This window comes from Electrophorus electricus, chromosome 6 (genome assembly GCF_013358815.1).
Source record: "Electrophorus electricus isolate fEleEle1 chromosome 6, fEleEle1.pri, whole genome shotgun sequence".
NCBI classification, from domain to species: domain Eukaryota; kingdom Metazoa; phylum Chordata; class Actinopteri; order Gymnotiformes; family Gymnotidae; genus Electrophorus; species Electrophorus electricus.
The window spans coordinates 18,323,935-18,338,016 of NC_049540.1; the positions used below are offsets into that span (position 1 = coordinate 18,323,935).

The 14,082-nt window shown below is 38.9% G+C and overlaps 1 protein-coding gene across 1 annotated transcript; it reads right to left on the reverse strand.

Annotated features, from left to right (window-relative positions):
- Positions 1-4,990: 4,990 nt before the first annotated feature.
- Positions 4,991-8,512, reverse strand: vtnb (vitronectin b). Its single transcript, XM_035527506.1, has 9 exons — positions 8,423-8,512; positions 7,724-7,843; positions 7,427-7,618; positions 7,209-7,348; positions 6,631-6,787; positions 6,378-6,533; positions 5,844-6,096; positions 5,410-5,552; positions 4,991-5,184 (listed from the first exon to the last, which is right to left on the reverse strand). Exons 1-9 carry the CDS (start codon positions 8,475-8,477, stop codon positions 5,063-5,065), a joined length of 1,338 nt encoding a protein of 445 aa, XP_035383399.1. The 5' UTR covers positions 8,478-8,512; the 3' UTR covers positions 4,991-5,062.
- Positions 8,513-14,082: the final 5,570 nt, after the last annotated feature.

The following is a 14,082-nucleotide window of genomic DNA, read 5'->3' on the forward strand; positions in this document are numbered from 1 at the left end:
TCAGGTACTCATGTACGTCTTTTGCATTTGGCCAGACTGGTTCAGGGAAAACATACATTTACATTTAGGGTATTTAGCAGACACTCTTATCCAGATCAACTTACAAAAGTGCTTTGTTATTTATTCATAGAATATATCCTAGTACAGTACAGTAGGTTAGAGTCCAACATACTAACTAGAATCCTATAGAAATACAGGGATCAATGCTGATACCTAGAAATACAAAATACATAAGGTCTATCTTAAACAATGATAAGTGCAATAAAAAATAAGTGATAAAATTTGTTAAACAACATCAGTGTAATAAACAATACCCTACAATAAGTACTAATTTGGTCAGTCAATATGGGAGCAGGGTCAGTTGTCATTTAAATATTCCATGAATATTCCACCATCTTAGAGCCAGGACAGAAAATAGTCTCGATGCTTGTCTTCCATGAGACCTGAAGCATGGCATTTCAAGCCGAACTGTACTTGAGGTTCAAAGTACTCGAGGTACGGATCAGGCTTTGATCATTGACCTCATGTATGAAAGGACTGGTCCATTTTTGGCTTTGTAGGCAAGTGTCAAGGTTTTAAATCTGATGCGTCCAGCTACTGGAAGCCAATGAAGGGAGTGCAGCAGTGGAGTAACGTGTGAACTTCGGAAGATTGAAGACTAGTTGTGCTGCTGCATACTGGACAAGTTGTAGAGGTTTGATGGCTCTTAGAAGAACACCAGCAAGTAGCAAGTTGCAGTGGTGTAGCTTTGAGATTACAAGAAACTGCACAAGCACCTGGGTAGCTTCCTACGATACAAAAGAGAAATCTGCAAGTCCAGGTTAGATTTGAAACATGAGTTGAGAACGACCTCTGGTTGTCCAAAGTTATACCCAGGCTACGGGCAACTTTGGATAGTGATACCAGGGAGATCTCAAAGGAAACTGTGAGGTCATGGTAAGGGTTGGGAGTACCTGGGATGTTCAGAAGCTCGGTTTTACTGGGGTGGAGCTTCAAGTGGTGGGCTGTCATCCATGATGCAATGTAAGTGAAGCTTGCTGAGATATGTCTGGAGACCTGCATGTCAGAGGGAGGAAAAGAAATAAATAATTGAGTGTCTTCGGCTTAGAAGTGGTAGGAGAAGCCTTGAGAAGATATTACATCACCAAGAGAAGGAGTATACAAAGAGAAGAGAAGGGGGCTTAATACTGAGCCCTGTGGAACGTCAGTGGAGAGTCTACATGGTTTGGATGTAGATCCTCTCCATGTAACCTAATAGGACTGTCCCTCCTGATAGGACTGAAACCATCTCCAAGCAGAACCAGTCACACCAAGCCTGGAGAGAACAGAGAGAAGAATGTTGTGGTTCACTGTGTCAAAGGCTGCCGAAAGGTCTAGAAGAATCAAAACAGATGACATTTTGGCAGCTTTAGCAGCATGAAGTTTCTCTGTCACTGCTATGAGGACTGTTTCTGTAGAATGTGCCGGTTTGTAGCCAAACTGATTGGGATCACATACCATCACCAGACCACACTCCTTAGTAATCATGATGTTAATTTCTGGCCTTATGCAATGGTGACTGGTAGGGAGGCAGATGCATGTGCGGAGAAGAGAGATTTTTTAGGGGCAAATCCAAATTCAGAGTCGTTATAGCAGTCCAGGTTCAGTTTACCGATGCATTGAGTACAATGCATACATGAGCATACATGATCAAACTAACAAAAACGCACAAAGGCAAACAGGGAAAGCAGGCTATAACAAAGAAACTAGGAAAAAACATACGGGGGTATGGAAAAACAAACCGCTAGAATCACAAAACAATTGAAGACTTCGAAACACAGATGGACTTTCAGACATTCACTAGATTTCCATACAGCCAAACAATGAACAGCCAAGACACAGGAACAAGACAGGGTTTAAATACATGAACTACCAAGACTAGAAATGAGGAACAGGTGTTGAAAACCAAATGAAGGACAGAGAAAACAAAACTATGGAATAGAACCAAAACACAAGACAGGGAAACCATGGAACAGGGATGCTAGGAGGGACTAATTGTAATATTTGCCCCATTAAAAAGGTTTTCGATTTTGTTAATTATCTCAATTCTAATATTAGTAATGTATGACACATGACCTATGTTGTTCTGTAGTTTGTTGGGAGGAAGCAGGAGAGTGAACTTCAGGGCCTAATGCAAAGAGCTTTCTCATACCTGCTGAACCAGTACCACACCTCAAACCAGCAAGTTCATACTCATGGGGTAGTGTGACACAGGGATTTCATGTGAAAAACCTGTCACAGATAGAGTTCTGCGCTATGGAGGGATTCATGAGGATGTTAGAAGATGGTAATGAGATATTGGATTAGTATTATTTGGCTGTCTATTTTCTTGCAATTACATTCCTTCTCTTCTCCTCATGCACAGGTATTCATAACAGACAAACCTCCTCCAACCCTCCAGCCAAAGCCTGATTGTTTATTTCAAGAACACAGTATTGACTCCCTACTTTCTCTGTAGCTGCAGCATCTTGTTCTTAACCACGTTTCAGGTGATACTCCTGTAAGATGCAGTGAAATTATCAACTAAGACCAGGAAAAATCTTTTAACCCTGTATATGTATGCAGCACACTGTGTGTATTATATATTCAGATAGGCATGTCCTGAAACTGTCATGTTGACACAGGCTGAGGAGGGCCTGGCCACACAGAGGAAGCTGTGTATCATGGCCCTGGCAGGAAGTGAGAGAGTTAAGATGAGCACCATTGCAGATGAGTTTCTGAAGGAGTTGGGTAGCCTTAACCGCTGCCTTCTTGACTTAGGTGGGTCAGAAGACAAAATGCAATCACTCAGTACCTGATTACCAAATAAGTTCCAATTGTGGGCAGTCAAGGAGTAATTTTGATAGAAATTATTCACAGACTTTGTAATGTTTTGATGGATTCACTGCCAGTCCCCGAGCAATGCTTGAGGAGTTTAATAATTTAATACCATTCCTTATTGATTCTAATCTCACTCCAGAGCATCTGTGCTTCACAGGTAAATGTATCTCTTCTCTGGCAGACCCTAAAAAGAAAGGAGGACACATACCATTCAGGGACAGCAGGCTCACTAAGCTTCTGTTTGACTGTCTGGGGGGTGTTGGCATCACACCTATGGTATGCTAGTGATTCTTAAAGGAGAAATAGGCTTGCTTTGTTGTTTTTGTGGAATCTGTGCATTTCTCTTTCAAGATTGCATTTGTGTTTCCCACTGCTGTCACCCAACAAGAGACCATGAAAACACTGCGCTATTCCTGCAAAGCAAAAAAAACAAAACAAAACAAAACCTTAAAGCCAAACATGTAAGGCACAAACCATCAGGGTTGCCCTATATACAGATTATATACACACTGTACACATTGAAATATAGAATATCACTGCAAGATAATGGTTCATGGGTGTATGTGACATCACTTGTCACAATCAACACATGCAGCTCATGTAACACTTTTCTTAACAAGACCTGCATCAACACCTGGTCATGAGTCTTTTGGGTAGTCAAGAGTCTTTCAGCCAGCAGAGGGAGCAGCTTTATCAAGAGAACTCCAGGCTGCTATGCAAACTTGGGGATTTGGAAAGGTAATAAGGGTCATGTAGTACAACATTCTGGGCTTTGTGGGTAATCCTTTCAGAATATCCATGCAGCAGACAATTCTGGGGTATTACTATTGATGTTGGATATCCTGGAGAGCTGTGAGATCTTCTCAACACATTGCTGCTAATCTCATTTGAGCATTAAGATGTTTTTCTCTAAGGTTCATGTGTAGCTCCCCACAGACGGACAGCAGTCACTCGGCGCTCTCCATGAACAATGGTGGGTTTATTGGGATCACTTTCTGCTGTGCTTATCAACCCCATCTTAGTAGGACCCAATCTGGCGCTCCTATCTAACGGTAAGTCAGTTATAATATCATACAATCTCATTTCACTTCAGTATCACTTCATGCCATTTCAGCTGGGTCAAGCCATTTACCATGGTGGAATATTCTGGTCTTAAAAGGATTTATGGAGCATTCATCTTATCCATATTACTTTCTTTTCAGATGCTGTCTTCAAAGTAAATTTCACTTAAGTGACTTATTGACTCGCAGAAGGAGTCAGTACACCATAGAGAAGACATTGTATGCAGGTGCATACTGTTCTTTCTAGGGACAACACTGCCCCTCATGGCAAGCAATAGGAGCAACACTGGAAGAGGGAGCTTTTTACCAAGTACTTCTAACCCAGTATGACTGGTTCAGTATGACAGGTGAAGCGCCAACACAATGCTCAGACTTATTCAGTTTCCACAAATTCAATAATATGAAATATGATCATATTTTATATTTCGACGGGGCTGTTGAACCCCTGAGCAAAGCCCTTAACTCTCACTGCTCAAGTTGTACTCAGTCATAATTGTAAGCTGCTTCAGGTAAATGTATGCATGTTCTCCTGTCATTGTTCATTCAATAAATATACTATACTTATAATGCTTGTTAGTCAAGTGATATTCTAATTTTTGCTAGATGTGAAATAGTCATGTTATTAAACTGGCAACTTTCATAAGTTGAGACAGAATTAATAGTCATTAACAAATTAATTACAATTATTTTCCCCTTATTTTTTAATCAGGGTGGTGCCCCAATGAATCTATATATAAAAGTGTTAAAACCACTACATAATAAATACCCACTAAGTGCAGTTTACATTGAAATACAAAAATAAACTTCTTTTTATTTATTAAGTTTAGGATATGGGTCTGGTATAGCTATAGATATTTATCAAGTAACACCCCATAAAGATAATAATGTGTGTGTGTCTATCTGTCTGTCTACTTAACCTTTGGATCCTAGAGTGTTTTGATGGATAACAGGCAAGGACTAAATAAAAGGACTTACACAATGATGAAAAACACAAACAAACAAACAATATATGATGAAGACATTTCATTTTGTCTTATGATCGCTTGCAGTCATGATGAGACTAATTTACATAGTGCTCAATAACTATGTATGGTGCATAATGTTTATTGTTTTCAGCTTCCAGTTCAATTAGACTATCTTTCTCATTTTTTCTCTGCCAAGTCCTTTTCTTTACATCCCAGCCAGTACTTGCCAATGGATCTTGGGAAAGATGGCTTTGCATAATCGACCCGTCTGGTCTGCAGATCCACTCTGTAGTACTTATCTAAATTGGATTGATACATAAAAACAATCAAGTAGTCAGTTTACCAACAATAACATAGTTCAATATTAAAATGCTAACATAAACAGCATACTATTATGGGTGTTAACACATTTTAACCCTAATGTAACATTTTGCAAAAGTAATCCAATGGGGTATTACAAACGTTCCTAGCACCAAATTGCAGTTTTGTAATGTTTGTCACAATAACAGCTTGTTGGAGGGTACCATTCTTGAAGAAGTAGACTTTCTGCACTGGCACGGCCTTGTCCTGTATCTCAACGTCAGTGTTGTCCATGCAGTCAAAGAGAGAGGGGCATCTGCCACGCTTTTTCTTTAGATCTTTATCTTGTCTTTCTGCTCCAAAATACCTTCCCAAGAGAAACTTATTTTATTATCTCTTAGTAACTGTTAATATGATAACATATAGGAATCCATCCTGTGCATCTGTGTGCATCAGATCCATAGTCAAATAAACTTTTCAGTACAAGTGTGCACATAAACTGGTACATAAATGCATAAACTCAGCAGAACAAGCACTGAGAGTTCTATATCTCTCCACTCCTCTTAACTCAGATGCTTGAACTTCAGCTGTTCACATGATCATCTGGGGTGAATAATTTCAACAAGAAACATAAATATGCCTCCAACCGAGAAGGTACCTCTCTTCATAATCCAAGCCGAAGTCTTCCCAAAAGCGTGAGGGACTGCCTCTGCCCCCTTGGCCCCTGCCCTTCTTTCTGCGGCCTGGCCGGCTCCTGCTGTGGCCCCCTCCTACTGGGCCTGCAGTGGGGGCCCATGGCTGGGAGGGCCCAGGGCTCACATACAGCCTGCCAACCATAGCAGCATCTATTGGTGGTGTGATGCCCACCCAGTCCCTGGCGATGGATCGGGGGCCTTTGTGAGATCCCTCTACTGGGGTGAGAAGGCAGAGGTGCATATTTCATAAAGGAAGAAATTCAGGATCTTAGGATTTCACTTCAGCTGTCGGGTTTTTCTAATAGGGCCAGGTCAGCTGGTAGAATTCATTATTGCGACCAGCTATGTGATACACAAATATGGTAGGACAGTTACTTTTTGACCTGAACATTTATGCTTCTGTGTATAAGAGACAGGAGAGGTAAATCCAGATTTGGGGACCTAAATACACAGTGCAGAGGCCAACACAGTGCTGTCACGCTTTCACACACACTTACAGCCTTGGAAGATCAAAGCAAACAGGTCGGCCCAATCACAATCACAATAGAGATTAGTGTAGCTCGTAAAAAGGACGGAGGGTGAGGACTTGGTCATGCCGAAACACTCTGCATGTGATGGCTGATGCTTGAATTCATAGTAGTAGTATTTGTCATCTGTAACCACAGAGGAGTTAGTAGCCATTGACATTCATGGTGTCAATTACTGCCTGATAACAAAAGAACGATACGTTAGTGTCACTGGTCCACACACCTTTAAAGAAATACACTTTCTCCTTCCCAAGGTGGCTTGGAGCAGGGAGAGCAAATGCAGCATCAATATTATTTGGAATCCCCTCAAAACCCACAGAGATGTTTCTGGGGTAATCCTCATCCAGGACATTGTCATTAAAACGCCAGTACTGGTTACCCTGAGTGGTGTCACACACACAAGTGTTCAGTACCTTCATAAAATGAGGTAAGCTACTTATTCATATGGTGGAATGTTTCTAATTCTCAATGTAATAAAATATTCCAGTGAAACATTCAAATTTTTTGAAGGGGGACATCTGTTAAGTGGTCATGTTGACTGTAGGATTGTAAATAGAATTAATGTAATTAATTTAATTTAATCAATTTTTATTTTTACAATAGTTACTAATGAATACATGTTTAAATTATCTCATTAAAAATGTAATTAAACACAAACACAATAAATCCTACTTCAAACACATTTTTAAGGTCACAAAACCCTTGGGAGATCCTTTTATCCGAATGGTGTATAATATCTTCTGTAAATTTGATTATCTGTGCAGAATATTTCTATGTTCTTCTTGATAGCACAATGTATACCTTGAATAAGTAAGTCTTTCCCTCACAATTGAGTCGAGTGAAGGCCGCATCAATGGGGCCAGAAATACCCCACACATCCTTGATGAGTTTAGGTGATCCTGGCATCACAGTCTTCTCGTCCAGCTCAAACGTGTATTCACCTATCATCAATGACAGTCATAATCATTGCAGGTATACTGACATCCAGTGTGAGAGAGAATAACAACTAGTGATTTCACCTCTGAAGGCATAAATGGACTCATTCTTCAGCTGCAGGAAAGCATCGAAAGACTGTCCACTGCAGGTAACTGCCTCAGTGTTTGGAGGCAGGGCATGAGTGGTGGTGTAGGGGTTTATGGTTAGGCTGCCTGTCGTATTCACCTCAGCCAAGGGTTCTTCCTCAGAAAGGTCAAACACATCTCCACGGGTAACTGGAGATTAAACGTGTATTAGTCTCATGTGTTTCAGGCAATACCTTTTGAATATAGAGCTTTTTGTACTCATACTTTTTGTGTACTGATACTCTTCACTCTTACTTTTAGTTTGACATATGGTGTCGAAGTCATTACAACAGCTTTGGTAATACTTGCACAAGGTGTCACATTGACACTTCTTTTGGGAGTTGAAGCCTTCCTTACAACGTCCAACACACGATTCTGAGCAAGAGCATTATAGTGCATTATAAGATGTTAAAGAATGTAATGATAACAAATCCAAAAAGTAAGAAAAATCCAAAAAGTAAGAAAAAATTCCTGTAGGGGAGTCCTTTTGCTATCAAGAAGAATAGTCTAATGAAGGTTCTGTAAGAAGCAATGGGCACCAGAGTTATAACCGCAGAGACCGCCCTACCAGTAATGCTGAAAATGTTTTCCTTTGCCACAATGGGTTATTAGTGCTTGGAATTAAGGTTCTTTCAAAAGGGCACAGTGACAGGGCACAATTAAAGGTTAACGACTGCAGCTCTCCAGCGATCAAAAGTCGAAGTTTGTTGATACTCTATCCAGGTGCAACATGAAAACAATTGTGCAACCTTTAGTTTCTAACTACTACCTAAGGTTTCAAGGGACATTTGTTTTCATTTTGAAGCGTTTTATTTAGTGTATATTCTATTTAAACTTAGAGGATCATTGACTTCAAACTTTCATATAACACCAGGCTAAACTTTAATGAACTGAAACTTTTGTGTGTGAAACGTGCGTTTTGTTTAAAAGCCCACAAACACGAAATCCACTTACCCTCTGCTGCGAAAGCTGTCGCTACAGCAAGCGATAGCAAGATGGCTAATTTCATGTTTGGAAATCATGCGCTGTTTCTCGAACTGTTTGTAGTGCGTTTAGCGGTTTACCTCCCCTCACTGTCACCACTCTGGGATGTGCTCAATAGATCGATCGTTTCAAAAGTCATTCACCACGATGTTTATTTAATGCGTTTTACTGGAACAATCACTGTTCAGATATAACTCCCAGCTAGGACAGTAAACTAAAAACTAGACGCTGGGTTGTCGGTATGCTGTGATTGGAACAGACACCAAATTTGGAAGAGTTTTAGGTTAATCTGAATGATTGTCCTGGCCCGAATAATTAGCCTATCGAATTGAGCGTTCATTTTGTGTTCGTTTTTTCCACTTCCCTGTCTCTTTTTCCTTTGTTAGTCTGACTTTTACAGTGTAAAATAATAACAAAACAAAAAAAAATAACCACCCATACAATTAGTATCTAACGCATACAATTAGTATCTAATATTTATAGTGATTTACAAGCCTACACAGAACATCGTGACTGCATCACTTTGTTACATCTAACATTTATAACATCCTATTTAATGATACATTTACAAAGTAGCCTATAGCTATTTGGGCTCGTTATAGGCTAGTTAAACGTGTGTGAGGTCTGACTGGAGATTTGCTTGAGTATTTCGTACACTGGCGGAGGCAATTCGCTCATCAGACATTGACCCTTGGACCTACTGAAGCTGCCAGTGACGACCTTAAAACAAACCTAAACTCTTACAATAAAAATACCCCCTTCCTCTGCCTGTCTGTTTTGAATAAAACATGTAGTTCTACACAAGTGATTGTTACATGTAATAATGTGGCCTTTTTAAAAATAATATTTTGGTTTTATCTTTGGTTACTGAGGTCATGTTTAGTATCAGGGTAAGAAAATGTTTTATTACATAGGTAGTTACATTTATAATACACATACAACAGGTATTTAAAAAAAGGTGTGTGCGTGTGTGTGTGTGTGTGTGTGTGTGTGTGTGTGTGTGTGTGTGTGTGTGAGGGGGGATGGGGGTGGGGGGTGGGTGGAGATAGGCTACAAAGTGACAGGATAGTGTTTCAAAGGACATTTACATTACACCAAACAGGCATTCCTTTTAAAGACTTAATCTTCCACTCAAAAAAAACATAGATGTCAGAAATTCAGTGTAACACAAGTAAGTGCTAGAGAAGGAGCATGGCTGCATAACATTCTCAATATGGCTACAATAAAATGGAATATGAAATAGCCAGTGAGTGAGCCAGAGAGTGAGCCAGGACAGGGTGTTTACTGCAGCTAGGGAAGCTTACTGTCTTCATTTGCTGTGACCCTTGTTTCACCTAATTTGATGATTGCTGAATAACTATGCATTACATTATAGTTCAAGATAAGATCTCAGTGTTGATGCAATGGAATTTCAAAGAACTTTTTCAGCAAAGCGGCGAATAATTCATTCAAAATAACAAAGGGGCTCAATGTGCAGAAACAGACACCATCTTAAATGACAAAGAAATGAAGATTGGTTTCTTACATTGAACTGATAAGACAATTGCTGTGGAGGCACACTGTATAGAAAACTTGCAACCAAAGGCAACCTGTTTGTTGGTGTACATGTGTGTGAAATACACATTATAAATTGCATAAAATATGCAAGTTCCACCTGCATTTTAAACAGAATGTGAAACTCTTTGGGGTTTGGGGAAGTAAGAGCTTCCATGCTATCTCAGCTTTTCATCACGAGATGGGTTATGCTATATAGAGCAGTCAAGAACAGAGAAAGGCTAAAGATATTTGGACTGCATTTTTGTAACATTTAATCTTAGTTTTTATGTGATATAAAGAGTTGTGTGGTAATGAATGTGATACATTCCACCACCACACTACTGCTTTTACCAAAATGCAAAAAACCTGAAGAACCAGGAAGGAAAAATATTTTTCTTGTATATATACCTGCACACAGACTCCAATGTCCTATTAAGAAGCAGTTTTCAATAAGGTTTACAGTTAATGTTATTACTGAACCTATTTATTTTTATAGAATATTGTCATATAATTGTCATCTATAAAAATTAGACTGTGTATTAAAACTACATTTTAAATATATTGCACAAGAACTAAAGAAATGCATCATGTTTTTAAAGCACTGATAAAAAAACTTAGAGGAATTATGATCAAGTATTATGCCTTATGGTAATTTATTAATCTAGTTATCGCTTCAGGAAATCAGCCATCTTTTTCTCTATTATCATGATCTCATTATCAGGGTCATGAGACCATGCTGTCACAGTAACCACTGCCATAAGTCATAGAAATAAGTCAGAAAAAGCAGATGTACTGGAATATAATATGATAGTAGATATGATAGTAGATATGATACTAGGTGTTTTTAAAGTGTTCTTGTAATAAACAGTTGTATTTACAAGTAATTGAATCAAAATCATAACACATGCCAGAATGACACTGTGAGGTTGTTTAAGTCATGGGTCTTTTGACCCCATTTACTAAAAGATACAATGCAATCTCTCTTTGAGAGATAGAGACGGGAACACAGGAGGGACTAAATTGATATGATCAGGATGGCTAGAATGGTTAATAATTAACACTATATTAATGGTGGTCTAAGCAGACTTTGATTTCTGTTTGTACAATCTGAACTGAGAACATTTCATGGATAGTGACTAATCTTAATCTTTGACAAAATTGCAGTTATAAATCACCCCCTGTTCTCTGGTAACATCCTTTAGGGATTAGATTTAACCTGGATCTAAAAATGAGATGCACATGCAGAAAATCAGATAATAAAAGAAAGGTTTTGGAAAACTCTTTTTTGTCATGCTTTCACACTTTATTAGAGGTGTAACCCATCAGTGTACTATTAAAAAAAGTCTTTGAAATGTTGGATGTATATTTTATTGCTTTATTGCAGTACAATTAGGGCCTTATCTCAAAACCTTTCTTGTGATGTATAATATATTGGCACACTGCACACTGGCAGCTGAGGAACATAAAGAATTATTTTGTTGTAACTATAAGGAAATAGGTATATATGGAAACATGGTTCATTTGTTATCATGTATTGCCTGTTTTAAGGACTAGATGTTTACTTCTTTGCTAGTAAGGTGTCAACTAAAGCATTTTCAATACAATGAATCACTTTTGTGGCTCATGAATTGTATAGACCAAATTCACTCATGTAAAATAGGAATGTGTAAAATTTGTATGCTCTGCTAATGCTATTTCAGTTTGCAGGAGTTTTTCTCTAACATTTTCTTTATGCTATGCTCTCTTTGGCAGTGTTATCTAATTGTTAATCATGTTCTGTATTCTGGTAAAATACATCTAGAAGATAATCCACTCATAGGAGGACCTCATTCTGCAGGATCTCATGCTGAGGACCTTATGCAAAAAAGGGCTACTGCACCACTGCAAAGAACACATAAGATACTAATCCTGGTCTGGCTACTACATGCACACTGCTGAAAACAACAGAGTCAAATGTCAAGGGCCATAAACAGCATCTATAAGCTCTCTGCCACATTGCAATAATTCTAATTCACCTGCAGCAGATCCTTCTCCAGACATTCATGATAATTGTACCCACTACTTTTATAAGAATGATCATTGTTTTATTATTTTATATTATGTTTTGTGTAAGGCAGCATTACTGAAGTGATCTGTGATCTCAGTGTAATGGCCTTTGAAAGCATATGCAGGTTCAACAGGCATAGAATGATTCAGAAGTATTTCAGAGGATACAAAGGTTTATTCATTCAATTAGAAACTTTAATAATGTTTCTGAGGACATTTAAGGCCATTGGGCAGGAGCAAAGCGAGTTATTCTAGTTTATTCCTGAAGTAAGCATGAAGTGTTGCAGAAGTCCGTGGGTTTCTGTGTGAAGTTCATTGTCTTCACTATTCAGTTGGAAACATTTTAAATTAAGCAATGAAAAGACCATTAGTAGGTATGGAGGTTTTATGAGTAAGGCTTAAAACATTGCCCCTGTGTGTACAACTAGAAATATTAGTGAGTCTTTGGGTATAGGTGCCACCCTAGTGAGTCTTTGGGCACAGGTGCAGAGGGCTTCAAGGCCATTATGCAGTACAGGGTAAACTAGTTTGGTTTGCAGAGATACATTTTTAAAATGGTATAGGATGACAGGAGGTGAGAACTTTTTTTTTTAAGTAACATTTTTCAATATAATATAATGGTGTCAAAAATTGGTTTGAATAATGATGAATAAATTCATGTTTTGGATATAATGGTGGTAATTTCTTACTGTCACGGTTGGGTGGCCGGCTAACAGGAGGGACACGCCCACTCCTGCTAGGGATCACACCCCTTACCTGCCCCGCTCACTATCACCAGAATACTAATTGTGTTCACCTGTGCGTTACTCAGACTGTGCATATTTAAACCCACAGAAACCAAGAGACGAGGCTGCACATTAGTGGACCTAAGACACCAGCCATGTCTGAGAACTATGTTCACGCTCCCTTTTGAGAGCCACTGTTTATGCTTGCTTGGTTCTTCCATTGCTGTGGAATGATGGATAATAAAGAGCACTTTGTTGCAACCTCACCTCTCGCTTCCTCCATGCCACAAACATCACACTTACATTACAACACCCCTGAAAACTGAAAAAAATTTGATTAAAAAAATGTATAAACATTGGATTGTCTTTGTGTAACTCATTCTCTGGAGTGTATCTCTGTAACATGTATTAACCTTACCTGGAATAAAGCAGTGGGACAAGCTATTCTCTTCAAGTAACTATTGAATCTGCATCTTTATTTCTTATTGGATTCATCTTTAATTATCACTGGATTTTTACAAATACAATACCAACAAACAGGGATTGGGAACCATAATAGTCATAAGAACCCACTGAGAACCACATAATAGCCATCAGAATCCACTCAGAACCCCATAATATCCATCAGAACTGTTCCAGGTACATTCTGTGTTGCTGGTCAACAGATTGTGGTATGGTCCACTTTAGCATTGCAAGTAGTGCCCCAAGTTGGACGCAATTAGGGCCACAGCAGGTGTGTTGCCAGCCACTGTTGGTTTGAATGAATCATCAATGCTGCACAGTGGGATAAAGGCACAGGTGCTGTCAAACTGTAGGACACCTAGGATGGCGAAGCCTGCTGGACATATCATTGATCATGGTGGTGATAATCCCATCTCTAAAAGCCGCATGGTGACACACCAATGGTGTGTCAACCTTCATCTCCAAGTTGCCTGCTAGATTGAAGGACTTAGGTTAAATGGACAGAGTAGTGGTTTAGTTATAGGAATGGTCTGTAAAGACTGGTTGGTAGTGGCACTGAACATAGTATGATTGATTAAGAACCAAATTCTTCTTGTTCACTTGAACTACAGTTTAACCTTCTCTGTGGCTGAGATTAAGATAGATATCAAACAGCTGTAGTAATACCCTTTAACCTATAGCTAAGAATAAGTTAAGAATTCTGCCTTGTGCTAACTCTCCAGTCTTATGACTGAGCTGGATATAGTTCATTCTCCTCTTGGTTTTTGAGAAACCCAATAATTCCTGTCAAGTGTCATTAAGCAATACTAAACATTTGTTTGCAGTCAAGAAAACCTTTAAAAAAATTTTTATTCTTTTTTA